The sequence below is a fragment of the Martes martes genome (genome assembly GCF_963455335.1).
Source record: "Martes martes genome assembly, chromosome: 7".
Taxonomy (NCBI): Eukaryota; Metazoa; Chordata; class Mammalia; order Carnivora; family Mustelidae; genus Martes; species Martes martes.
In genome coordinates, this window is record NC_137894.1 from 144,145,931 (window position 1) to 144,173,004 (window position 27,074).

Genomic DNA, 27,074 nt, shown 5'->3' on the forward strand with positions numbered 1-27,074 from the left:
TGCTCTCCGTACCCGCCTGTGGCTCCGGGCAGACAGGGCTCTGGGGACGGCGTGACCGGCCGGCGGCGAGGAACGGCCACACAGACCTTCGGGCTCTGCCGCCGCCGCTGCCCTTCCTTTAAGTTGCAGCCGGGCTGCCGCGCGGAGACGTTCCACTGGAGCGTTGTGTTTGGAACAAACAGGAACGCGTCTGATCAGCCTTGTTTAGAAGACAGCGTCCGCTGAATTCCCTCCACCGGGCCGTTCGTCCAGTTCCCGCTAAGAGGAGGGGGACGGGGAGATCCCTGCTCCCGAGACATGCAGCCTGGTGCCCGACTGTGGGGTGTCGGCCCAGGGGGACAGGCGGGCGGACCCCGAGTCGCACGGCAGGGAAGGGCCGGGTCGGCGGGCTTCGGTCCCACAGCCCGGGCCGCGGACCGACCCTCACGGTAGGGCAAGGTGAGGCCGGGGCGGGAGTTCTCGTTCTCGCTGGCCCTGCGGTGGGCCCCTGGAGGGGCGCTCATGGTTGTGGAGGCCCCCAGCGCGGGCCCGTCCCCCGGTCCCTGCACCCCCCCGCCCCCGCGCCGGGTGCCCAGCTTGGCATTCCCGTTGTCATTTGAGATTTGCTCTCTGGCCACTGTTGCCTTTCCTGCCTGGATGCGGGCCCCGCCTGCTGTCCCCCGGCTGCTGCCCGCGGCCCTCCCGCACCAGCCTGGACACCAGCTCGGCAGATGGTTTGGGGGGGACACGGGGGCCTCCAGGAGCTCTTGGGCACCAGCCTGGCAGATGGTTTGGGGGAGATGCGGGGGCCTCCGGGAGCTCTGGGAGAGTCTTGGGCGCTAGTGTGGTCCACTGGGGCGGGGGTCCTGAGTATTCTCTGGGGGTCTTACTGTGACGGAAGCACCCGGAGGGCTGCTTGAAGTGGCCGGGGGGGGGGCCAGGCAGTATGTGTCGTGGGGCACACCAGTGGCGCTCTCCCCAGACCCGAGGCTCCGGGTGGCTGGCGGGTCCACAGTCCCCCACAGGCATGTGGAGAGGCAAGGGCCCAGCCGCCGTCCAGCTCTGGCCCTCGCCTGCCGGGCTACGGGGCAGGGCCTGCCTGACCCAGGGGTGGGGCCCCATCCTAGCTCTTTCAGGCCGTGGGCACGATTCTGGCTTTGCATGGGGAGCTAGGGGTCCTGAGCGATGACCCCTGGGCCCATGGAGGACGCAGGCCATGACTGTTGACCTGACCTCGATGTGACTCTCCCTCGCTTGGTGACAGCTCAGGGGTACCTGAACCTGCTCCCTGCTGGCCCTGGGGGCAGGGGTGTGACTGAGAATGACTCAGTGCTGGGCCCTGGGCTCCCCGAGCAGAGGAAGGGGTGAGACACCCCTGGACACCAGGGGCCCGAGACCCAGGCTTTCCGGGAGGCTGCTCCTAGGAGGAGATGTGTGGGCACAGACCCCTTGTTGGACCCTCCCCGGGGTTCCCCTGGGGTTTCTCTGGGTGACCCTGGTGGGGGGCGGCCAAGAGAGAGCTGGAGGGCGTGTCTGGGAGAGGAGGTCGTGGTGGTAGCTGGAGGGGCTCGCGGGCCGTGTCTGTGGGCCTTGGGTGGGCGGGGGAGGGGCAGGGCTGCAGGTGGCCGTTTGCTTCCTGGCGGGGGGAGCCACTCTCCTGGCTCATCCTCTGTTTCTCAGAGGAGCGAGTGTCAGTGCAGGGTGTGGGAGGGGGTGTGTGGCCTGGGCACAGCCCTGGAGGCCTTGGGCAGGGCCGGGCGGGCAGTTAGTGCTGCGTTCTCCGTGGCTGTGTGTGGCATCTCACGGCCAGAGCGGCTGGTGACGTGGGTGTGTCCAGGCAGCCCCGGGGGTGGGGGGCGCTGGGCTGGGGGCGGCGTGGAGGGAGGGTTGGGGGCCGCTGCTGGCGGAGGTAGTGTGGTGTCTGCCTGGGGGTCAGAGTGTGGGGCTCCTGGGGCAGGACCCCCAGGCGGGCTGGAAGTGCCTGCCGGGTGGTCCCACAGAGAGCTGGGCTGCACGTGCCCGCGGCGAGTTTGTGAGAGGGCGAGGGACGCGGCTTCCCGGAGCTTTGCCTGGTGTCCTTTCCCAGCCGAGGCCACGGACGTGAGGACCATGGCCGTGCTCTTCCCTGTGGGCCTCTGGTCACGGACCCCTGGCCAGCGGGGCGAGCGGCCTCTCCCTGTGCACCCTGGCCCTGGGGCAGGGGCTGCTGCTCCCCAGGTCACCACCAGCCCCTGCCCCACTCGGGACCTGGCCCTCGCACCCTCCGCGGGAGATCAGGAGGTGGCCAGAGCTGGCTGTGGCTCGGCTACCGGGGGCAGGCCCCAGGCCTTTCTGCCCTCTTTGCTCGCATCCCGCTCTTGGGCTGGAGTGCGTCATCGCGGTGCCCGCCGTGGCCGGTGCGGCCCTGGCCAGCCCGAGAGCGCGGCCCCCTGGCGCTCACTTGTGAAAACCAGGCTGACCTCTGACTGGCACGTGTGTACGTCTGTGGCACTGAGCGATTTGCACTCATGTCTGTTATCTTTGTTACGCTTTTCCTTTGCAGTTTTGGTCATTTTTTCTTCAGAAACTGGTCAAGGTCGACTGGCTTTTTTTACTCCCTCCAGGAAATGTGTTCTCTGGTCTCTTTCTCTGTTGCCGTTTTGTGTGGAAGGGACGCTTAGGGACCTTGAAGGGAAAACGAAACCATCCTGCCGCCCCGGCCCCTGGCCCCTGTGCGTAGTGGGACCAGCCTCGGGGCTCCCGGATTCCTGCCCTCAGGGCTCTGTGGTGGTTTCGAGAACTTTGAGACAAGCCTGCTCCCGGCTCCTCGGTGGGAATCGTGTCTTACAGGGTGCTTGGAAGGGCTTCCTTTGGGTCTGGTGCCCGGGGCACGATTCCCTGGACCGCGTCAGAGCTGTCCCGGGGACACTGACGAGTACAAGCGCATGGGTTGCTCCTCATCATCCGGGGGCCCCGGGGGCCGTTGCTGACGCAGTGGGGATGCACGTGTTCCCCTAGGCCTGCTCCAGGGGCCCCTGCCGGCCAATGGGTGCTGTTGGGGGGCAGGCTGCTGTTCTGGGGCAACCCTGGGCACACTCAGGAGCCCTGGGCAGAAGCCGCAGCCAGAGCTGGGTGTGGGTGAGAACAGGGGTGCGTGGCGGGGAGGTGGGGCACCCAACCCCGTGATGGCAGGGTTGCCGTCCCCTGTGGGCCTCCGGGGTACCCGGGCTTCCTCGGGGAGGCTGCTCTGCAGGCGGCCGCGTGGCTGCAGTGGGTCCGTGCCCGCAGAAGTGTCCGCCCAGCAGCCGTGGGCTCTCCTGCCTGGGCCTCCTCATGCTGTCACACTGCAGGTCGGGTCTCGACATGCGCTTGGGAGAAACAGAATTTAGTCTGTAGCACCCACTGTCCCCCAGTGTTTTGGGGTGTGCCCCCAGCGTGGGGTGCACTTCTCCTGCCCCGTTGCAGGTCTCCGCTGTCCCCTCCCCCGATCGTGTCTGTGGGCAGCGTCGCTGCTCTTTATCCACGTGGACCCGGGGCCTGGCAGAGCCCGGGACTCGGCTGGGTCAGGCCCACGTGGACCGTACCAGCTCTGTCTGCTCCCGGCTCCCACCCGTGGGCTGCCGCATGGGACCCCCTGCCTCCCTTCACCTCTGGGGGCTCAGGCTGCCCCATGCTCATTCCCGTTACTGGACAACCTGGAACCACCTGGTGCCCTCCTGGGTGGCCCATGGGCCCAGCAGCCCATGCCCAGCGGGCGCTGGTTCTGTGCCTCCCCGGAGCCTTCCCGTGTTGGGGGGCTGCGCACGGCACGGTACTCTGCGGTCAGCCATGGGCCCCACACCTTGCGGCCCTCGCGGAAGCCGGTCACTGAGGGCCGTACGGCCTGAAATGGGCTTGCTGTCCCTGCGGAGAAGGCTCTGGCTCCTTCTCTGGGTTAGCCTGGGGACATGACTGGGCAGGCCTCCTTCCGGGACAGCACTGGGCAGGGGCTCGCCTGCCGGAGGGAGACAAGGTGGGGTTGTGTTCCCCTGTAGTGGCTGGGGAGGGGCACCTGCATGCCTGGGGCCGGGGTGGCCTCCGGGGCGCCTGGGTCACCAGTTGGAGGACGCAGCCCCAGGAGGAGAGCTCCTGAAGTTTGGTGGCCCGCGGCCAACGCTCTTGTGGAAAGTGGTCTCGTAGCTCTGGCTGGCTGGAGATTTTGGGGTCCCAGGGTCCCTCGGAGCACCTCCCAGGAGACCCGTGGTACTTGCCGCGGGCTCCAGACTCTTCCCTTCAGGTGGCCACGCTGGCCGCTGACACCAGCACCTCCCTCGGGGACTGGCTCCTGCCCCCTTCGTCTGGCGCCCTGGCCCCACTGTGGGCAGGCTGGCGGGACTGGGGCCAGAAGGGGGGCTCCCGGAGACCCAGCCACCCCTCCTCCTTCCCTCACTTCCGGGGGCTCCCAGCCTCGTCAACAAAGGCCTTCCTGGCCCCGTGGGCTGGCCCGTGGAGACACCGCTGACCTTGCCCCCTCGTCAGCAGGAAGTAGCCGTGTCCCAGTAGGGCCCACACCAGAGACCTCAGAGAAGGCTGAGCTGGCCGCTGGGAGCCGGCAGCCCCGAGGCTCCCGGGGAAGGGTGACCAGTGCTTAGGGATGTGGGCGGAGCCGGACCCCTCAGCCTGGTGCAGGACTTGTTCTTACGAGCTGTCCAGCCGCCGCTCTGCGCTGCCGGCGTGTCTTTGCCGGAAGCCGCTGGTCCCCACGCCTCGCCTCCCCAGCCTTGCACTGACACCGCTCTGTGGCCCGGCACACCCGGAGCCTGAGTGGGGTGTGGGGGCCCCGCTCTCAGACTGGCTGAGCCCCGAGGGGCGGCTCGGGCGTGGGGGCCCTTGGCTAGCGGCCACCACGGAGCCTCAGCTCCCACCAGGGCTGACACGCGACTGCACGGACGGGTCAGCTTCTGTACACAAAAGGCCCCTTAGTTTTCCGTCCTACCAAACACACACTCAGCGCGTTTGGGACCCCAGAGGAATGCCCCCGCGCGTGGCTGCCCCTCCCCCGTGCCTGGAGGGAAACTGTACAAGTCAGCGTTTGGCTCAGAGGGCCAGCCCGGGTGCTGGTCTGTTCCGCAGAAACCCGTGACCCGTCCCCCTTGTGCCCTGTAGGCCCCGCGTGCCATCCTCGGAGCTGGGCCTGGTGGGACCGTTCCTTGGCCACATGGGTGCCCTGTGCCAGCCGCCCTGGAGCTGGGCGCAGTCCCTCAGTGGGTTGGTGGGGTTGCTAGTTCGCCCCACGGAATCACCCTTCAGAAGAGCCGGGGGGGGGGGGGCGTCCGGCGGAAACTTACGCAGCGTCCCCTCCTGGCAGCCTCGGTTCCCGGCCGCCCGCTGTCGTCAGAGGGCAGCGGCAGCCTCAGGCTTGTCCCACGCCAGCGTCACTCACGCCACCCCGTGCGAGCGAGGCCTCCAGGGAATGGGGTCGTTACTCTGCCCTCTGCGACTTGGACGGCTCTGGAGAACGTGCTCAGCGAAGGAGCCAGGCACAAAAGGCCACGTGCCGTGTGGTTCCCGTCCCTCGGGCGTCCAGACAGGAGGACCCATGGGGCGGGAGCAGACTGGTGTCCGCCAGGCCTGGGGCAGGACCGTGGGGTGGCAGCTGAGGGGCTGGGCCGGCTCCGTAGGCGACGAGACGTTTGGGGTTACAGCCGGTGATTGCTTACCGGTGAATGTATCAAGTGCCACCGATGCGAAGACTTTAAAATGGCCAATTTTGGGGCGCCTGGGTGGCTCAGTGGGTTAAGCGTCTGCCTTCGGCTCGGGTCATGATCCCCGGGTCCTGGGATCGAGCCCCGCGTCGGGCTCCCTGCTCAGCGGGGAGCCTGCTTCCCCCTCTCCTGCTCCCCTTGCCTGTGCTGTCTCTGTCTCTCTGTCAAATAAATAAATAAAATCTTAAAAAAAATAGAAAAGATAGCATGGCCAGTTTTACATCGTATGTGCTTCACCTCTACAATAAGTGCCGTGACGGGCGAGCAGCGAGGACAGGTCTAGGTTCCAGCAGGTGGCGGGCCGGTGAGCTGGTCTGCGGCGCTGCCAGCAGCAAGGGCGCCCCAGGCTCACGGGCTCAGGAGCGTCTGCCGGTGCGTGTGCTGCGCGTGGCAGGTGGCCGGGCCTGTGGACGTCTCAGGGGAGAGCCCCCTCTCCTGGGGGTGCTCCTGGGGCCTTGGGGTCTTGCTGCCCTGACTCATTCTCGGGTGTTTGGCCGGAGATCCTGGGCGTGCACGGGAGGTGTCCGTGGGTGGTTGGGGGCAGGGCCCTCACGGAACCTCTGACTTTCCTGTGGCCGGAGCTTTTCAAAGTGAGACGGTGGGGGGGGGGGGTGCGTGGCCTGCTCTGCCCTCCCCCTCAGGGCTCCAGGCAGCAGGGGGTGGACAGCAGCCCTGGAAGGTTCTGGAGCCTGAGGTCATTGGGGTTGTGGTCTGCACTTCTGCGGGCCGCCTCTGTGGCAGTCGCCCACGTTCCGTGCTGTGTTTGTCTTTTTGTTGTGCTTCTGTAAGAGGCTTTGTGCCCCGGACATTAGTCCTTTGTCTGCCCGCGGCTGTTTTCCTGCATCTGTTGTCTAACTTTGCTCGCACTAACGTCCACGTTTCCCATCTCGGGACGAGAGGGTCTCCTGTGTTGGGGTCTTGTGTCTTCCTCCCTGCGGCTTGGTGTACCAGGCCCCTCTTCCCCAGCGAGACCTGCCTGCCTGTGCCGGGCATGCTCTGGGCCCTGGGGCTGGTCCCGCTGGTGGGCAGTGAGCACTTCCCGGCCCCGAGCGACCTCCGTGAGGAGGGAGACGGGCAGTGACCTTGCGGCTTGGGCCTGGTTGCTGCCGTGGGGGGACCACAAGCAGGTGGGGGGCTGGCTTGGCCCCTGGGCTGGAACGCGGGAGGTCTTGGGGGGCGCCACCCGTCGGGCCTGCCCAGAGGCTGGGTGGACGTGGGCCCTGGGCGTTGGCAGTGAGGCGTCTCCGTGCCGGTGGGGCCTGGGAACAAGAGGGCAGGTGAGGCAGGGCCTGACGGGCGCAGGGCCAGGAGGACGGGGCTTCTAGGAGATGGAGAGGAGTCGGGGCAGGATGGCCGAGGCTTCAGCCCTGGGTGGTCGTGAAGACACCGGCCACACACTGGAGAGAGGCTGCATGTTGGGAACTTGTCACCTTAGGCAGAATGTAGAGAACCGCAGAGTGGACACAGGTCGTGCACACGTGGGCCCCTGGGCCTCCTCCCAGACCCAGCAAAGCCAGGAAGGGACCGAAGCCAGGAGGAGGACCAGGTCCGCTGGGCTGGGTGGGCGGCTGGGAGAGGAGCCCAGACGCAGGTGCTCGGGGCAGAGGGCGGAGCCTGGAGACCTCCTTGTCCCCACTCTGGGCTCCAGCAGCCACGAGTCCGGGGTCAGCAGAGCGAGGGAGAGCAGGTGAGGAGGGGGTGGAACTCAACGGGGGCGCACCCCTGCAGCTGGGAAATGGACACGGGAGGCTCTAGTGAAAGAACATTCTGGAACATTCCCTCGTGAGCCCCAGAACGTGACGGCAGACAGAAAGCCTGGCACGGGGAGCACGACCACACCGAGAAGAACCAGAGAGCGGAGCGGCGACAGGGTGGAAGTGCACCGAAGGATTAAGAGCCTGGGGTCCCCCAGCGGGAGCCCCAACGTCCTGTGCGGGGCGGGGGGGGCCTTGGCGCTCCTTCAGGTGGGATCCGTAGTCTGAGCCCCGCTGCAGGCTGCTCGGGCCCCGAGACTTACTGCACCCACGGGGCAGCCCCTCCAGCCCGAGGGAGCAGCGTCGCCTTCGTGCCCTGTCGGCGCCCTGTCCGCCCAGGGTCCTCGGCGGGGTGTGAGCACAGGTCTCCCCACGCCCCGGGCGGCCTCGGGGGGTAGTCGGGGGAGACGGCCTTGCCTTCCTCTCAGGGTTGTAGGAGAGCTCCTCGTGGCAGAGGTTTGTGGTCAGATGTCGAAAGCAGAGCCCTGCGCACTGTCGGCGGGCGCGTGACCTGGCGTGGGGCGGGGGGGGGGGTTGTCACGGGGGCACTAAGCACGGGGTCCCCGGCAGTCCCGCTCCTGGTGTGTCGGCCCCAGGGCCTGGCTATGGGGTCTGAACACACACTCCGTGGCCCACAGTAGCCGGGTCGTCGGCGGGTGAGTGGAAGAAGTCCGTCCGCGCATGGACTCCTCCTCGGTCTTTAAGGGAGGAAGTCCCGACACCTGCCCCCGCGAGGCTGAACCGCGGGGACGTCGCACAGACTGACCTCAGCCACTCCCAGGAGGACAGACACCCTGTGACCCCTCACTGGACATCCCTAGAGGAGTCCGTCCGCACAGACGGACGCTGGGGCGCCAGGGGCCGGGCGAGGGCGCGGAGCGTGCATGGGGCCAGAGTGGCCCTCGGGGAAATGGGAGGTTCTGGAGCTGTGGCAAGGGGTGTGCAGCAGTTGTGAGTGTGCTCACTGCCACCGAGCTGCATAATTAAAAAAAAGTTTTATGTTGTGTTTATTTTACCACAATAAAAACTGAGCTAGACTTTGCCATACCGTCCCCAAAAGAAGACTGAGGAGAGTCACACTTCCACGGGGGAGGGGGTGGTGAGTTGAAATCAGAAACCATGGTGTTGACCAGCACCGACCCTCTCCGAGTCTGGCTGGGCCCAGCTGGAGACCCCGGGAGCGGCCCAGGGATCCTGCTCCCAGTGAGGCTGGTCTCCAAAGCGTCAGACTGGCCAGAGGGCCTCAGGTGGGGACTGACCTTCCTCTGTCCCTCGACCTGGAGCCAGAGGGACTCCATCGTGCCCCGCCTGGACCCCCCTACTTGCGAGTGCCACTGCTGCCCAGGCTCTGGGGGGTGCGGAGGCTTAAAGGAGATGCTGGGATGCCGGATGCCTCCTTGGCCCCCGTGTACGCACCGCGGGGGGCAGCAGGGCCCTGGGCTCCCGTCTCTGGGTTGTGTCACACACGTGAGGTTGGGGGGGGTGGTCAGTCTTGGCTGTGCTGTTTCCGGCTTTGTCTCCCGCCATGGGGGTTCTGCCTTCCAAGTGTGGAATTGAGATTCTGCCGGTGGGTGGGCCTAAGTCTGTTTTGCAACAGGGCGTGGTGCTGGCCGGGTCTCTGGCAGGAGTGGGCCGTGGGGGACCCCCAGTGTTCCTTTCTTGCGGGGGGCGTGCATGGGGGTCCCCAGGGTCGGGACTGGGGGAGGGGTGGGCGGGCGACCTCCCGGCAGCCCCTGCGTGGCTTTAACCACACCAACACTGGTGAAAGTGGAAATACCCGGCCCGTCTTGCGTGCATGGAAAGTTTTGCAAAACCAGGTTTCTGCGAGCTTTCTGAAATGCCGCTTGTTCGGCAACTCACAAAAAACTCACAAAAACCAGGGGCTCCAGGATATTGCCCCTTCCCCCCGCCTCGTGTCACCACCTTGGGAGAATAGCATTGGCCCTGCTGCCTTCGCTCCCCAGGCTCCCCAGGATGCCTTCCCTGACCCCAGGGCAGAGCACCCAGCCCTCTCTCCCCTGGCTGTGTGTGTCCCAGCCTGTAGGGCCTTGTTGGGTGTCCCCAGGGGAGGCCCCTGCGACCCCACTCTCCCTTTCGTGGGGTGCTCTGCTCCCCCCACTGGCCACCTATGCCAGGGGCCCACCCCTCACCCCAGTCCCACATTGGACTTGGCCCCTGCTCTCCAGGCCCTCTGCCTTCACTGGTACGGGTCACCCTGAGAGTGGTCGTGGCCCAGCCTCAAAAGTCCCCACTCCTAGGGTGCCGTCCTGTCCTTCCTTCTGCCCTCACTCCCAGCTGCTATCCCCTCCGACCCTGCCAGCCCCTCCCTCTCCCCCCAGACGCCCTCATGACCCAATTGTCCAGCCTCTGTCCGTGGCCTCGGCGCGGGAAGCTCTCGCAGCAGCCTTGGGCTGGGAGGACCGCCTCCCCGAAGGCCTGCCCGCCTGCCCTCCGTGACGACCACTGACCTGAGAATGTGCGGAAGCCATGGCGCCCGGAGCTGGCGTGGAGAGACAGAGACCCAGGGGCAGGGGGCTTGGCACCCGCCTCTCGCCCAATGACAGCCCAGCCTGGGCGCCCCGTTGTCCTGGGCCGTGGGTGCCTCTGCTAACCGTCGCGGCCGGCTTCGCACAGACACTCCTTGGCCCCTGCTTTGCTAGGTCTTTGGGATGTGTGGCCGTCCCTGTGTGTCCCTCCGTGCGTGCAGCAGCCCTGCCGGCGGGAAGCAGGGACCTCAAGGACTTAGTGTTTGAGGTGTTCAGGGCCCCTCGCACACCCAGGTCCAGGCACGCCCTTCCCGGGAGAGAGGCACCTTTCACGAGACGCCCCTCTGCCCCCCGAGACACAGGCATAGCTGTGATAGCGTTGTTAGGTGGGGGACGTGGGACTGTGCTGGGCTCTCATGAAACGGGGCCGCCCTTCCTGAGCCTCGAGGTGGCGAGGAGGTCGCCCTTGTGAGTCGGACAGTGGCCGCCACCTGGCATCCAGAAGCCCATGTTGGTGTCGCGTCCGGCGTCCATTCTGAGCCCTGGCGGGCCTCGGGGTAAGGGACCGAGTGAGTGTTCTGCCGTGGGCACGTCTTCCAGCTCAGGTCACCCAAAGGGCAGCGCACGTCTGGAAAAATAGAGAAACCGAGACACTAAACCCAAACTCAGTGAGATGGAAACAGTGTTGATGACCCACAGCAGCCAGCGGCCCGCTGCTGGGCGAGGGTGACGGGGCACAGCCTTCGGGGGAAGTGGCCAAGGGAGATAGACACACCCGTAACCGTGGCACGGGCGAGTGGACACAGAAAAAGTCGGAGAGAGCGTGTCAGGTAAGATGAAACTTGATAGGATGATTTTGTGCAATTAGGAGTCAGTAACTGGCTTAGTGCCAGAGAGAGCGGGAATTACGCTGCGGTTAGGTCACATTAAAACCTCTTCTCCCGAACAGCATCCGACGGCTTTATTGGTGAACTTTGCCAAATCTTGAAGAATTAGGTCCTATCTCGTGTGAGGTGCTGCTGAAATTAGAGGTTGAAGGTAGAGGCAAAGCTGTGCGTTTCCTCCGGCGGCAGGACCACGGCTCCGTGCCGTGCTGGTGTCTGTCTGCCACAGCGTCGCCTGCGGTAGAGAAAAGCAATGTAGGGGCGCCCCGGGGGGCTCGGTGCGGGAAGCCTCTGCCTTCGGCTCGGGTCATGGTCCTGGGGTCGGGCCCCACATCGGGCTCCCTGCTCGGCGGGAGGCCTGCTTCTCCCTCCGTCCCTGCACCGGCTCGTGCTCTCGCTCTCTTTCTCACCAACAGATAAAACCTGTAAAAACAGAAGAAAACGTTATTCCTAAAAGCAGCCGGTAGCTCTCTGGGGGTGAGGTGAACGCAGGACGTCAGAGATGCTGTGAGGAGAAGCGTCCGGCCCTTGTTTGAGAACAGGAAGCGGCTGAGCGAGGGGTGGGAGGCCCCACTTCCCCCAAACACAGGTGGGGCACACGGGGCACCGGCGGGGCCGGGAGCCGGCGGGCGAGGGTGCGGCGTCTGCCAGGCGGCGTGTGCGCTGGGGGCAGCTTCCCCGGGACGGCGACTGTCGGGATGAGCCGCGCCGGTGGAACGGCACGACGTCGGCAGACGTGCGGGCCGCGCTCCCGTGGCACACGATGGCGCGGTCCCACCCGTGACCACGGCGCGCTTCGGAGAGGACGGGACGCGCTCTGCAGTAAGCGGCTCGGGACGCCCGGACCCCGCGGAGGGAGCGAGTGGCTGTCCCACCCCTCGCCGAGCGCCCTTGCTGTGACCGCGCAGGCAGAGCGGTCGGGGGGAGGGGGTGCCTGGAGTGTAAATCACGAAGGTGTTCATTACGCAAACCCCCCCCCCCCCCCCGCCGTGTGGCGGCCTCCGGCCGGGTGATCTCCGCAGTCCGTGAGGAAAGCCGTCCCTTGGGAAGACGGGCGCGGGCCGCGCACACGCCGCAGTCCGTGCCCGCACCCCACCGGCACCCCAGACCCAAAGACTCCGTTTCCTCGGGCTGTCACTGTCCGGAGCTGCGTGGTGTCCGCCTCAAACTCGCGGGACTTCCTAACGCCAGAAGCGTCCTGGATGGCGTGTTTGGAGCCGGCGGTCCCCTCGTCCGGAGATTTAGGGAAGTGAGGCGGTTAGGGTGGGCGCCGATCCGTGATGACTGGTGCGTTGTAAGAAGAGGGAGAGAGAGGGCAGGTGTGTGAGGGGGGACCTGCCCCCGCTGGTGGCCACCGGAGGACCCTGACACGGGACATATGCGAGTCAGCACCTCCCTGGGCCAGTAGGAGCACGGCGCCAGGGCCCTGGCTGGCTCGGAGGGCGTGGAGCTGGGACCCTGCGACCCCGCCCCTCCGCGGGGTTCCCGTGACAGAGCAGGTGCAGTCCCGGGAGCACGTCTGCCGTGTCGGGTCGCTGGCAGCAGCCTGGGGGCCACCGGGGCGAGATGGAGAAGCCGTGCGCTTGCTCGGGGAGGAAGCCACGGCGGGCAGGGGCATGCACGGCTGTTCCGTGGAAAGGACACGTCACGGACGCGTAGGCAGTGGGACATGAACCAGATGCCTCAAGAGACAGCGGCATGGCCGCATATGACCGATGGCCCGGCGCGCAGCTGGCGTTTCAGTGATGGGGAGCCAGAGCCTGAGCCCAAGCTGGTGCCGGTGGCTGCCTCGCATAACCGTGCAGGTGTCTATGACCCAGGCCCCGCGGGCTCTGCTGGCCTCAGCGCCTGGCGTCCCAGGCGTGCCCCAGGCGGCCGTGTAGACGGCGCTCTGCAGCCCGGAGAAGGGAGCAAGCCAGCTGTGACCCACTCACCTCATCCCCGCTCAGTGGCCTCGCCCAGCTGCCCACCTGACAAGACTGGCCTCTGCCTGGGAGGCTGGCCCCCGGGTAACACGGAGGAGGGCTGATTTGGGGACAGCGGGCAGCCCCCTGGAAGGAGGCCCCTCTGGAGGATGGCTCCTGCAGAGGGAAAGGGAGGGAGGGGGGCGCACAGCGTGTGTCTGTGGCTCTGGCCCCGATTTCCTTAAAAAGATCTCAAGTCAGCGTGGACACTGGTTAATTCCTGTTGTGGGATACGAGGGGTTCTGTGGTGTCACTGTGATTTTCCTGGAAGGCCCACGCTTCTCAGTTTCAGAAGACCTGAACACTGCTGCTCCAGGGTTCAGTGTAGAAGCTGGCTTCGCGCTCCTCTGAGCAGACATCACGTGAGAGGAAGGCGAGAGCCCGCCGTGGGGGGCCAGTGTCCCCGGGACAGGATACGGGGTTTCTGCCCGTCGAGGGGATCGAGGGGGTCATGCGTTCCACTGACAGTGTGTTTAGGATACGCTTGGCTTCCTTTTTTGTTACTGCTGAGTCTGGTACAGTTACAGGGCGTCTTACACAGTAACAGCCCTGGCTTAGTGATGAATCATCGTTTGTGGGGTTTTTTTAGTATGTTTGCTCATGATTTCCTTGAGGGCCAAGTATTATGCAGTAGATCTCGCCCTTGGCTCTGGTCCATGCTCCGGCCCTCAGGCCTTTCTCTCAGCCGGTCTTGTGTAAAAACAAACGTCATGTTCTGCCTGTGTGCAAATGTTTCTTTTTATGCTTTTTAAATATTGTTTTGCACAAATAGCATCAGCTTGAATGTGTCTTAGAACTGAAAAAAAGAAAGAGGAAGAAAAAAAGAAAGGAAAATCCAAGTGGCTCATTGGTGTTTGTCCCACCACACGGGGGACGCGACTGAAGAAGGAGGTGGGCGGGGGCTCGTTTAGATGGGCTCTGGGCAGCGGCGAGCGCGCCCAGGGAGGCTGCACGGACACCCTTCCCGCCCGACAGAAAGCCAGCGGCTCTGCCCCGGGCTCTGGAGTTCTCCCTGTGGCGAGGAGACGTCAGCCACCAGGCCTCCCAGTCGGAAGACGCTGAGCTGTGGGCAGCCAGCACCGGGACCCCCCACGGCCCCTGCCCAGACAGACTGTCTAGGAGCAGGCTTCGCGACAGCCCTGAGAGGCGAGAGGCGGTCCCGGGGAAGGGATGTGCGGGCCGTCCTGGTGATCGGTGTGCTCAGAGCGGCCTCGTGTTTGCAGTGAGCTGGCGTATCCCGGAGGGCCTGTGGCTTTTGTAACTTTTGAAAAATAACTTCTTAAAACTCACAGTAAAACTCAGCCTACCCCCGTGTTTGTCTGGAGCCTGACATGCCTGTTACTCCCCTCGCCAGGCTCAGAACGGTGGATGGTCCCACCCAGAACCGCATCCCCACCGCACCGTGCCTGTCGCCACCCCTGGGCTGCTGGTGTGCGCTCTCCCGTGGGGGGCTAACGTGCAGCGGCCCAGCCTTTTGGATCTGGGTTCTCTTCCCGCGTGGGGGGCCAGTGTGGGCCACTGTGCGCGTGTGTGTGCGTGCTCACATGGGTGTGCTGGTGTGTGCATTTGTGTGCACGTGTGAGTGTGTGCGCACGTGCGTGTCTGTGTGCACGTGTGTGTGTGCACGTGCGCGTGTGTCTCTGCACGTGCGCGTGTGTATACACGTGTGTGTGCACGTGCGTGTCTGTCAGTGCTTTGCCCCCCTTGTCCCTGAGCAGCCCTCCTGGTGCAATGAGCCGGTTCCCTCCTTTGCTTGAAGGGTGTCTCCAGGCTTGGGCTGCTGCGCATGCAGCCACCGTGAGGGTCCACATGGAGTCTTGACGTGGACGTGTGCGCCGAGCGGTGCCGGTGTTGGGGGGGACATGCACGGGAGCACAGCTAGTGCCCCGTCAGCCGCGCCGTCAGCCTAAGGTCGCGAGCCCTCGCTCTGGATGGTTTCATTCGCGTCTCTGCACGTGCTGACTTCACTGTCCCTATGTCTGCTTTAGTGAAGTGTCTGCAAATCTTTTGCCTATTTTTTTTTTTAAGATTTTATTCATCTATTTGACAGAGATGACAAGCAGGCAGAGAGAGAGGAGGAAGCAGGCTCCCCGCTGAGCAGAGAGCCCGATGCGGGACTCAATCCCAGGGCCCTGGGATCATGACCTGAGCCGAAGGCAGAGGCCCAACCCACTGAGCCACCCAGGTGCCCCATCTTTTGCCTATTTTTTAATTGGGTTCTTGATTTTCCTACTGTTGAGTTAGGAGGGTTCTTTATATATTCTGGATCAAATCCTTTGTCAGATATGCACTTTGCAAGTGTTTTATCCCAGGCTTAGCTTCTCTGGCTGCTGTCACAAAAAAGTTTTTTTAAAGATTTTATTTACTTATTTGACAGACAGAGATCACAAGGAGGCAGAGAGGCAGGCGGGGGGTGGGGGGGGGAAGCAGGCTCCCCGCTGAGCAGGGAGCCCGATGCGGGGCTCGATCCCAGGACCCCGGGATCATGACCCGAGTCGATGGCAGACACTTAAAGACTGAGCCGCCCCCTTCCCCTTCTGCCGTTTATTTGTTTTTCTTGCCTTATTGCACAGGACAAGGTTTTAGCTTTGTGCCGTGTCGTAGGGGTGTGAGGGTGCAGCTCTGCCTCCGGGTCTCGGGGTGGGGGAGTCCATCCTGCCACCAGCATGACCTTGGCTGTTCAGGATGTTCTCTCCTGTCCCTGGTTCACCAAGAGTTTTAATCACAAGTGCAATTGAATTTTGTCACATTTTTTAAATCATTTGGGGAGATTTTTTTTTTTTTTAAGATTTTATTTGTTTATTTGTCAGAGAGATAGAGTGAGCACAGGCAGGCAGAGGCAGAGGGAGAAGCAGGCTCCCTGCAGAGCAAGAAGCCCGATGCGGGGCTCGATCCCAGGACGCCGGGATCACGACCCGAGCCGAAGGCAGCCCCTTAACCGACTGAGCCACCCAGGCGCCCCCATTTGAGGAGATTTTATGATTTGTCTAAGTTAGCCTGTGGATGAGGTGAGTTTTACTGATTGATTTCAAACGTCGACCAGCCCGCAGCAAACCCCACTTGGTCGTGGTGTAGGAGTCACTACTTTTCCCATACGATGAATTCAGTTTGCTAATATTTTCTTGAAGATCCTTATGTCTGTGTTCTTAGAGGAATATTGGTCTGTGGTTTTCTTTTTCGTATGTTTTTGTCTGGTGTTGGTGTCAGGGTAATTCCTGACCCTCATAAAATGAGTTGAGAAGTATCCCTCCCTTTTCTGTTTTCTGGAAGATATTATGTAGAATTAGTGTTGATTGTCCTTTGATGTCTGGTTCAACCCACCTGGAGTTTTGTTTTTCAGAAGGTTTTAAGCTACTAATTCAATTTCTTTGATAGATTAGGCGGTTCAGATGCTCAGGGCCCCCCGGAGCCTGGCCGGCCGTGCTGCGGTTACGGGTCGATACGTCGTGGTCCATCGTATCCCAGTGCCAGGGTGACCCGCAGCTGCGCGCAGCCTCCACCCCTCTGTGCGGCCCGTGGGACCTTGGTTCTTTCCTTCCCCATAGGGCTCCCTGTGTCCTCTCTTCTTTTTTCTTTGTGGAGCGAGAGACTTGATCCGTTTTATTGCTCTTCCGAAAGAGCTGGTTTGGGGGCTCTTCATAGTCCGTTTGATATTTTATTTCCTGGTGGTTCTTCTGTTTTGTCTTGGTTACCCCTTGTTCCGCTCACTTTCCTGGTGTCTTGAGGGGAGGCTCAGACTGTGTGAGCGCGTGCGGGGAGGTCTCCGGCTGCCGCCCTCAGGGCTTGAGCCGTAGCTCGCTGAAGACCGGCACAGAGTCTTTCCGGATCCTTCGAGTCTTCCTCCCGGACCGTGCGCTCGTGCTGGCGGGAGTGGTCGGTGACTCTGACTCTGGCCGTCTGTCTGCCATTGATTTCCTTTTGTTTGTCTGTTGTCAGTCGGCGCCACGGCCAACGTGGGGCTCAAACTCATGACCCCGAGATCACGAGTTGCGTGCTCTGCCGACTGAGCCGGCCAGCCGCCCCCACTATTGATTTCTAGCTGAGTCCATCGTAATCAGAAGACGTACTTTACACGACTTCAGTTCTTTTCTTTCTTTTTTTTAAAGATCTTATTTATTTGACAGATCACAAGCAGGCAGAGAGGCAGGCAGGGAGAGAGAGGAGGAAGCAGGCTCCCCGCTGAGCAGAGAGCCCGACGCGGGGCTCGATCCTACGACCCTGAGATCATGACCCGAGCTGAAGGGAGAGGCTTAACCCACTGAGCCACCCCGGCGCCCCATTCAGTTCTTTTTTTTTTTTTTTTAATATTTATTAGTGAGAGCGAGCGAGCGAGCACAAGCAGGGGGAGCTGCAGGCGGAGGGACAGGGAGACGCCGACTCCCCGTGGAGCAGGGAGCCCGAGGCTGACTCGATCCCAGGACCCTGGGACCATGACCTGCGCGGAAGGCAGATGCTTCACCGACGGAGCCGCCTGGGCACCCCATGACATCAGTCCTTTTCAGAGTGCTGGTGCTCCTTTGTGCCCGGGCTGTGGTTGGTCCCCGTGGACACTAGTCCCTGTAATCCACAGCTTTCGGCATTTTCTCTCCTTTCCAGTTTGTTTCCTGCAGAGCCAGAGTGGCCTGACGGGCAGAGCGGGCTGGGCTTCCCCTGGGCACCCGTGTGTCAGGGGTGAGGGCACAGTCCCATTTGTCCCCAGCCTGGAGCTGTCCTTCTGCCCGAGTCAGGGGCCTTGATGGCCGGGGAAGCCCTCGTGTCTGTCTCCTGGCTCCTCTGGGCTCCGTCGAGGGCACATGCTATCCCCGTCGTCCTCCACGTGGCCCCGAGTGCCGCATCGTGGCGGGCTGGCTGTGGGCCCAGGGTGGGAGTCGGTGGTTGGCACTGGTCTTGGTTTGTGAGGGGGACTGAGTGACGGCAAGACAGGTCAGTGCCGGTGAGAGGAGGGTTCACTGTTCACTGCCTCCTAGAACAGGAGGCGCCGTGCCCGGGGCCACGGGGAGGCACCGGGGCTGGTCAGGGGCAGAGGGACTGCAGATGAGGCCCAGACCAGAGGCGTCCCTGGGGTTTCCGTGGGCATCAGCTCCGGTTTGGCTGCTTGGAGTCACTCCGGTGGACCTTGAGGCTCAAGGAGCCAGGGGCACCCCCGGTTGTCTGCTTCCTGGGCCTGGGTGTGTAGGGCAGGGGGCTGTTAGGTTGGCCTTGAGGGTTGGACGAGGAGGGGTTCAGAGTACGGGCCCTGGATCCAGGGGGGTTGTCAGCAGCTCTGGCCGTCCGTTGGCCATAGAAGTACTGGACGTCAACTAGGTAAGTACAGAATCTAAGAAAACACAGAACAGGGGGGTCTTCATTTCCTGTCTGGGATGTCGGTGCGGTCTCTATAGGAAGCCCAGGATGGGGGTGGCTGTCTCTGCTCCGTGGGTGGCTGGCAGGTGCTCACGGAGCCATGAAGCCTTCCAGAGCCACCCTGTCGAGCAGACCCAGGCCCTGTATCCAGACCTGAGCTCCTGGCCTCGCCCTGTCACTCCCTGCTGCCTGGATAGAGAATGGGGAGTTGAGGGGCCCGGAGTCTTCCTTCCGGCGCCCGTGTCCCCATGGCAGGAGGCAGACGGAGGAGCGTCGGGTCTCTGGGTCAGAAGAGGGGCCGTGGCAGCATCTGCCCCGCTGTCCCGGGTGTAGACGCAGACCTTGCTGGCTGAACGCGGGTGGGCATGGGGGTGTGCAGCCCCAAGTAGGACCTGTGTGACTCCGGGGCTCGAAGCTGCGTGGGCAGGGTGGGGGTCTGCTGTCCCCGTGTGGGCCCGGAGCTGTCCCCGTGAACAGCGGACTGGCGTCGGAGCGGGAAAGTGAGCGGGGCCTCCGGGAGCTGCGGGCGGGGCCCGGCTGGTTTGGCTGCGGCGCCTGCACTGCGCAGACCCTGGGCTCCTCTTCCCCCGGTTCCTGGGCTGGTGGCTCTGCTGCCTTCGGGACCGTGAAGCCTCGGGCGGCTAAGCGGTCCTGCGTGCCAGTTTGGAAGGCAGGCACGGCCGCTGCCGTTCCCCAGCCAAGGACCAGGACCTGAGGACCAGGACCGAGGCCCAGGCCTCCCCTGGGCGGGGCCCTCATGGCCCCGCCTGCACCCCACGCTTAGAGTGGTGAAGCCAGCACAAGGGTTCATGGACGCTCCCCGTGGGCTCAGGGACATGGGCGCTGTGGGGTGGGCGTATGCAGAGGGGTGACCGGAGAGCTGCCGGTGTCTCCAGGGACCCTGCGCAGGCGGGGGGAGGGCAGGGCCGTTGGGGTCCGGGCTGCGATCCTGGCCTTTGTGTGGGGCAGTGGAGGGGGGCGGGGCCTGCAGAGGCCCGTGGAGGGGGGCTCCATACCCGGCACCCGGTCCCTGCGGGCTCCCGGCCTGCCTGCCCTCCCGACCGCCTGCCCACAGACCTGCCCTGAGCCGCCCCCACAGGCGGGAGACCTGCCATCCGGAGCAGGGGATGCTGAGGGCCACCCGCCACCCACAGGGACTCTTGAGGGGGCCGTGTCAGAGGCCGGCACTCCCTCGGATGGGGCCTTCCGGGGGCTCCGGCAGGTGTGGGAAGGTGCAGTCCCCGCTGAGCACGCCTTTGCCCTTGGCAGGTTGTGCAGCCTGACCTTGAAGAAGCTGGTGGTGTTCAAGGAGCTGGAGAAGGAGCTCATCTCGGTGGTGATTGCCGTCAAGATGCAGGTGAGGGTGCCCGAGCTGCCTAGGGTGGGAGGGGCCCAGCACACAGACATCTGGACCCTCACCTCGGCCAGGGGCCAGGGAGCCTGCTGCTGCCCCGGGATGCAGGGGAGCCTCTGCCCCTGCTGCTTGATGGGGAAAATGGTCCCAGTGCGCTGGCAAAACTAGACCCGCAGTCCCAGGCTCTGGAGCCCGGGTTCACGGGCCATGGGGTGCCGGGGACGCGGCCTGGGCCTCCCAGGGCCGGCTCACCGGGGTTTGCTGGCTCGTGGGTCTCCGGGCCCTCGAGTCAGGTGAGCGCTCACGTGTGAGGCCTGCCTTCATTTTCCCGATCAGTTGCCACCATCTTTTAAGATCCGAAGAAACCCTTTGCTTCCCTGAAGATGCTGTAACTTACCGCCAGAGCCAGGCGCGAGGCCGCCGTTGGTTTCACGGGGACTGGCCCCGCGGGGGACCTGCCTGCGGCCCCGGGCAGTGCTCAGGGCGCCCTGGTGAGGAGGGCTCGAGGTCTTGCCAGGGCTTCAGAGCGAGGTGGAGTTCCCCCACCCCGATCTCTGAATCGGCCACCGTTGACCTCTGACACGACCGCCCCCCCATCCGGGAGCCCCGCCTCACCTTCCCAGCTTACCCGAGTGCCCCCTTCACGGGCTGCCGTTCCCGTGCCCCGTCCGCTCCAGTGCCCGGCATCTCCCGCAGACCCTCCGCTGGGCCACCTTCCCTGAGACACGAGACACGCTCCTGTGTCCTCAGCAGCCCCCAGCCTCTTCGTTCCTGGAGGGCGTGGGCCGGCCCGCCTTCCCCAGGGCCCGCGCCCACTTGCCTGTGGCTGCCGCCCTCCTTCACCGAATGAGGCCAGTCGGCTCAGGTCCTCCGAGGGATCTGGTGCAGAAGAGGCCTGGGAGGCCACAGCCAGAGCCCTGCACAGGATGCCAGGTGGCCCAGAGGGCATCCGCTGGGCAAGGCACCTGTGGGGGGCCAGCCCCGCACCTGTGCCCGGGACCCCTGCCCGTCGCTCCTGTCTGCCCGCACGTCTGTGCTCTGTCCTGGACCCACAGCCCACTCCTGCCCTCAGCCACTTGTCTGCCCCCTCATCCCGTCAGCGGCCTTTGGAGCCCCAGCCCCCACACCCTGGTAGCCGCTGGTCTTTGTTGCTCTAAATCTGATGGCTCTTGGTGCCCGGCAGGCGGGGGTCACATCGTGTCCATCCATGGCCTCCCGCCCCCAGCCTCCCGTCTCCGCTCCGTGGGTGTGGGGACAGCCGTTCTGAAAACTGTACTATGAGAAGATCTGTGAACCATTTGGATTGTATTTTGGTATATGGTTTCAGGCGAGAATCTGGACGTTTTGTACTAATGATTTGTTACTATTTAGTAATTTTTCCTGGTGACGTGAAGGGTCGTTATTAAACAGCACGTTTGTCTTTTATCCACGTCTGTGTGTTCTCGGATGTGTTTCTGGACTTCTCTTCTCTGTCCCTGTGCCAGGGCAGCCGTGCTGTGATTAGGACCCTCTTCTACCACACTGTGCTCTCTGGGGAGGCTGTCACACTCACCCGTCCACTGTCACAGAAATGCAAAAGGGTTCTTGCAGGCATTGTCCCATGACCCCCCAGACCCCAGCGTTGTCCCGTGACCCCCCCGCCAGACTCGAGCATTGTCCTCTGACTCCCCCTGCACCCCACTGCTGGATTTCCGGGAGTTACATTAAATGTGGCAGTGAGCAGCCTGGACCACCTAAGGGAGGACTTGGAGGGTCACAGGACAGGGACATTTGTTTTTTTAAAGATTTTGAGAGAGAGAACGCGAGTAAGAGAGCATGAGGTGGGGGAGGGTCGGAGGGGGAAGCAGGCTCACCGTGGAGGAGGTGGCCCGATGCTGGGACTCGATCCCTGGACCCCAGGATCATGACCTGAGCGTAAGGCAGACGCTTAACCCACTGAGCCACCCAGGCGCCCGGATGGGGACATTTTTAAGGCTCTTGGCGAATCTCCCCAAGGGTGTGTTTGGGAATCCCGGAGCTTGTGCCTGCCGCTGCCTGATCTGTGGGTCTTCGCTGTGGGGTTGGAGGGAGCGGTTTCCGGTGCGAGGCCCCCGTGTGAGCCGGTCCTGTTCGGTCCCAGGGCTCCAAGCGGATCCTGCGCTCCCACGAGATCGTGCTGCCCCCCAGTGGACAAGTGGAGACGGACCTGGCGCTCACCTTCTCCCTGCAGGTGGGCCGGGGCGGCGGGGGCCGGGGTGTCGGGGGCCAGGGCGGCGGGGCCGGGGCGGCGGCCCCCCTGCGCGGTGTCCTCCCTCAGTCGCGCTGCATGTTAGAGATCGCGTCTGCCCTCCCACTCCCGTGCTACAGAGCGCACGGAGGCCGAGACGCACTCTCGGGCCGTTGTGGGGGCAGCCGGCGGGTTCGTTGGGAGAGTGTGTTGACTCTTGATCTCAAGGTGGTGAGTTCGAGCCCCATGTGGGGTGTAGAGATTACATAAATGAATGAATAAACAAACTTAAAAAAAAAAAAGGCCATTTGGTCCCGGTGTTCAGAGATGGGGAGGAACACGGACCTCAGTTTTGGAAGTTTGCTGGTGCACAGGGGATCGGTGCGCCTGGGACACACCGCTCCTGTGCGTGACACAGACCCTCCTCCCCCCGGACCCTCCAGAGCCCGGGTCTGTGGTGGGAGCAGGCCGGCCCCAGGCTCCCGCAGGCGTGCACCCTGCCTCTGTGCTCTCCGCACCGTGGTTGAAGGCGGGCACCGTGTAGATCCGCAGACGGGCTTCATGTCGACCCCCTGCAAACCCCTTCGAGTCTTGTCTCCTCGCGAGAGCATAACACATCCGCGGGGATCCTGCCGGCTCCCTCCTCCCGCCCGGGCACCTCTCCGTGCCCGGCGTGGCCGTGCCTGGGGCGGGAGCATGTGACCCCAGCTCTGCCCCCGCTGGAGCTTCTGGGGTCCGTGTGGAGGTTTCCTTCTGCGGGACTCGCTTTCCCGGCACGTCGTTACGAGCAGTTCCCGGTCTCGAAGCGCTGGGCCACGGCGCACAGCGTGCGGCTTCCGCGCGTGTTGAGGGATACGTGTGCGAGCCCCGCTTCGTGCCCCTGACCCTGCTCTGCCGGAAGGCTCTGGGGGCCCCCGACCAGCGCCCCTTCTGGGGCCACGTCCGCTGCCGTCCACGCCGTGGGCAGGTGCACTGGCTGACCCTGCTTATGACCCAGAGGCCCTGGCCAGCTGCTCACGTCCGCCAGCGGTGGTGTTTCCCATGTCCCTGGCGGAGGCCCACGACGGCCCTCAAGGCCTACTGGTGCTGGGCGAGCGTGGCCGTGGGGACGGATGGCAGCCGTGACCCTCGTCTCTGCAGTACCCCCACTTCTTGAAGAGAGAAGGCAACAAGCTCCAGATCATGCTGCAACGGAGGAAACGGTACAAAAACCGAACGATCCTGGGCTACAAGACGCTGGCGGCGGGCTCCATCAACATGGCCGAGGTGAGCGTGTCCCGCTCAGCCAGAGGCCTCCGTCTGGCCTGACCCCACGGCCCAAGCAGCTGCCGTTGGGCCATGGGTGGGTTCCAGCCCGGTGTGGGTCCGTCCTGTGCCCTCCCAGGGAGGGTGTTCTCTGGGACATCCGCGTCCCCTTCCGTGGGCGCGGCCCTGGCCGGTGGGCTGCCTAGGGGGGCGGCACGTGCTTGCTGGTGGGGGATGGGATGCGAGCGTAAGGGAGCCCCGTGAGGAAAGGAGGGGACGTTCATGCACACGGAGCCAGCTGGCTGCCGCGGCCGTGTCTCGGAGGACCTGGTGTCCCGAGGCGCGGTTGCATGGGGCTCGGGAGGAGGGGTTCCGACTCTGCCGCTGCCTGCCACGGGGCCTTTGGGAGCCTCGGGCTGGGCCCTGAAGAAGGGGCGGCCGAGACCCCTCATGGCCTTTGTGCTTCAGGGCCTTTACCACATGGGGTCGTGTTCAGGGCTGTCCAGGCAACTGTGACGCAGAGCTGTGTCGCTGCCCGGCTGGGGGAGGGCAGGACCGACCCCCGGCCCCTGCCCTGCTCCTCTGGCCCAGGAGCCCCGTGCCCACGGCACCTGGTCGAGCCCACAGGCCTCCTGCTTCCCCTCAGACTCTACCTGCCTAACCCTCCCGACAGCGTCCCTCCAGGCAGGCGGCACAGGTGCTGGCTGCGCACCCGTGGGCCCAGGGGCGCGTCTGGGTGCTGGCTAACCTTCCTGGCTTGGTTTCTGAGATGGTAGCGGTCACGGACATTACCTTTCCCCAAAATTTCACGTCCGCACTCAAGAGTTGGCACCCAAGTCAGGCTCCCCAAATTAAACATAATCGGGTCCTGAAATCCTGACACCTGGATGTGGTCCAGTGAGCCCCGAGGCAGAAGGCCCAGCCCGCAGGCGCGTCCTCGGCGATGGCACCGGGCAGGGCGCGGGGGGCTGCTCAGTGGTGTGCGGGCCTGTCCCTGGTCGGCTGGAAATCTCGCACGACCGGAATGGCTGTAGGGGTCAGAGGAGAGGCCGTGCGGAGGACAGAGCCGGCCTGCGGTCACGTGGGGACGGGCATGGGGTCCCCGAGCCTGTGGGCCCCTGGGTGACCACAGCACCCAGCCCTGGTCAGCCTGTTGTCCCCTGCCTTGCCTGGGCCTGTCCTCGTCCCCATCCTCCCTGTCCACACTCTGCCTGCAAAGAGTTGGGGGGGCCTGCAGGTGGCCGGTCCTTCTGGGTGCCCCACAGACACGGGTCCCTGGACACAGATCCCGGGGCCTGGTGGCCCAGAGTCACGGCCTCACACACAGTCTGACCCTCCCTCCCTGACAGCTGTCAGTCCCTGGTGGCTGAGCCTGGCACTGACCCCCAGAGTCTCGGCCAGTGTCCTCCTGCCCCACGGGCGTGTCTCCCACCGCCCTCCCACACCCATCCGCTGGCCCTGCCCCACGGCCCTTTCTAGCACCGAGCCCTGCCCCCAGGTGATGCAGCACCCCTCCGAGGGCGGCCAGGTGCTCAGCCTCTGCAGCAGCCTCAAGGAGGCCTCAGTCAAGGTGGCCGAGATCTGGATCTTCTCGCTGTCCAGCCAGCCCATCGACCACGAGGACAGCGCCATGCAGGCGGGGCCCAAGGCCAAGTCTGCAGGTGAGTGTGGCTGCCGGTGGCCCCGCTTTGGTGCCTCTTGCTGCCTTCCTGCCCCGCCTGCTGGGTTGGAGAAGCCGGGGAGGGCCCGGGGCGTCTCTGGCCTCCAGCCCCACCAGCAGCACTGTGGCCGCCCTGGGACCCTGGGCCGCAGGCGTGTGAGCTCAGCCGCTGGCAAGTCTGGGCTTGACCGCGGTGCTTTCCAAGGTCGGGCACAGGTCCTGGCATGGCTGTCGCCCCCGTCATAATGGCGGCCGCTGTCCCCCGAGGTATGGGAGGGCACGCAGGGGACCCGGTTGGGCAGGAGATCCAGGCTGAAGCGTCTGAGGTCCACAGAGGCCACCGTGGGGGTGGGGACGCACAGGCCTGCTCCCCCTGGAGTCCGCCTGGGGGGTGGGGACTGCACACGGCTCCCCGCGGGTCCAGGGGCCCCAAGCTCCGGGCGCCGCCTCATTGCCGGGACACCGGTCGGAATCTCCAGGTGATCCCCCTTCTGTTTGCTCGTTCCGTAGACAACTACTCCGAGGAAGAGTATGAGAGCTTCTCCTCTGAGCAGGAGGCCAGTGACGATGCCGTACAAGGGCAGGTAAGCCTGGCCTGGTGCGCGGGACTGTGGCCCTCAGACTCCCGGGGTGTGGATGAGGTGTGGACGGCCAGGGGCCCCCGAGCTGCCGGCGTGAGGGAGGGGAGATGGAGGCTGAGAGCCCCCTGTGTGCTGCTGGCACACGCTTCCCGTCCTGGGGTGGGTCCTGCTGCACGCCCACCAACGCTCTGGGGGTACCCTTGCCAGCCCTATGCTTGTGTCCCCAGGACTTGGATGAGGAAGATTTTGATGTGGGGAAACCCAAGAAGCAGCGGCGATCGATAGTAAGAACGGCGTCCATGACCAGGGTCGGTGGAAACTGGTTTTACTAACACTGGGGAAAGGGGGGCTGGGGGCTGGGGGCCCAATGTGGGGGTTGGGATGTGAGGCAGCCGTCCGGGACCCCCCATGGCCTGGCCTTTTTGGTGAGGCGTGAAGGCAGGGAGACTCCATGGCCTTGTGCCGGCAGGCGGGCCACGAGACGCTGGCCATCGTCCGTGGGAGCATCACTGGTGGGGTCCTCGTGCTTATCCCGGGCAGCCGCCCCTGGTCCAGGAGTCCAGGAATGAGGGGGATGATGGCTGACCTGCTCAGGCCACTCCACGAGTAGAGCTGGGGATGCTGTCCCTGTCCCGTGTGTGCCCAGATGCGCCGTTCGAGGCCAGTCCCTCGTTTCTGCGCTCGGCATCTGAGCCATGCGGCAGGCACGGTGGCCCGCGGGCTTTGGCGGGGCCATCCCGCTTCTCCGTGGGAAAGCTCCAGGCAGAGGCCTTAGGCCGTCATAAGATACCCACCACTGGGCACAGAGCCCTGGGGGAGTTCCCAGAGCCGAGCTGCCCTGTGTGCACGGGCGCGGCCTGGGCTGCACACTGGCAGCCACGGATCCCATGGGACCCAGGCTCAGCCCCAGAAGCCCCTGCCCCTCTGCCGGCAGGCCCAGGCCTGGTCCCCGTGTGGCAGGGGGAGCGTGCCAGCCCCTCCGGGAGCCTCGGTTCCGGGTCCAGAGCCTTGATGCCCGTGCAGGGCTGTGTGGGGCTCCTTTCTGGGGACACCCCCTGAGGGTGGCGGGGGCGGCTGCCTCACCCACTGGCTCCGGCCTCGGAGGCCCAGGGCCACACTGGGCAAGTGGGGCTCCGGCTCCCTGCTGAGCCCTGCCTTCCCCGCCCACCGGGGGCCGGTTGCCGGGTGCTGCTGGGGCCAGGTGGGGCCTTGGGAGGGGCCGGCAGCCTTGCCCACTTGGAGGCCCTGGGGGGAGATGATGCTCGCCTGCCCTCTGCTCCCCCTGGGTCTGGGCCCAACCCCAGCTGTGTGTCAGACGCTGGGGAAGGGGCTGGCACCATGGGCTGCGGAGGGCTGGGCCTCCCTGCCTGCGTGTCCTCCTGAGGGGAGCCGCCCCCTTGGGTTCTGAGTCTGTCCTGCTTGTCTCGCAGCAACAAAACTTCAAGCAGAAGGTCGTGGCATTACTGCGGAGGTTCAAAGTGTCGGATGAGGTGAGTGACCCCGCCTGGGCAGCGAGGCCCTCGGCGTCCTGTCCGACCAGGGTCCTAGGGCACCTGGGCCTCGTGCTGGCTCCGCCGCTGCCTGTCCCACGGCCCCCAGGCACTGTGTCCTTGTCCGGGAGAGGGGGCCGTTCCGCCCCTGGGGTACCCCGAGGCCCCGGGCCGAGGGCGCCCACCCGTGTCTAGAATCGCACCCCGCGAACAGCCCGGCGGGGGGCTGGGTGTCGTTCGGCGGTGTGACCATGCATTTGTGTTCTGGGGGTATTTTAGGGCCGTTCTCGGTTAGTTCCACGTGCCCCCACCGCCGACGCGCTCCGTCCCGCGGCTCCTTCCACTGGCTGCTTCCTGCTCCCCAGAGGTGCTGGGAGGGGCTCTCACACCTCTTATGACTACAGG

The 27,074-nt window shown here is 64.6% G+C and overlaps 1 protein-coding gene across 4 annotated transcripts in view; it reads left to right on the forward strand.

Annotated features, from left to right (window-relative positions):
• Positions 1–27,074, forward strand: part of PACS2 (phosphofurin acidic cluster sorting protein 2) — a 54,041-nt gene that overhangs the window by 11,396 nt on the left and 15,571 nt on the right. For 2 of the 4 annotated variants that reach the window (XR_013967068.1, XM_080807549.1), the window contains exons 2-8: positions 19,403–19,490; positions 21,607–21,696; positions 22,834–22,959; positions 24,437–24,599; positions 25,109–25,182; positions 25,407–25,487; positions 26,610–26,669. Coding sequence is in view for 2 of the 4 variants with exons in the window: in XM_080807549.1 (XP_080663675.1) it covers positions 19,403–19,490; positions 21,607–21,696; positions 22,834–22,959; positions 24,437–24,599; positions 25,109–25,182; positions 25,407–25,487; positions 26,610–26,669 (682 nt within the window). In the remaining 2 variants the exon portion in view is untranslated. The remainder of the gene's footprint in view (positions 1–19,402; positions 19,491–21,606; positions 21,697–22,833; positions 22,960–24,436; positions 24,600–25,108; positions 25,183–25,406; positions 25,488–26,609; positions 26,670–27,074) is intronic. The other 2 variants (XR_013967069.1, XM_080807550.1) reach the window with 1 other exon arrangement.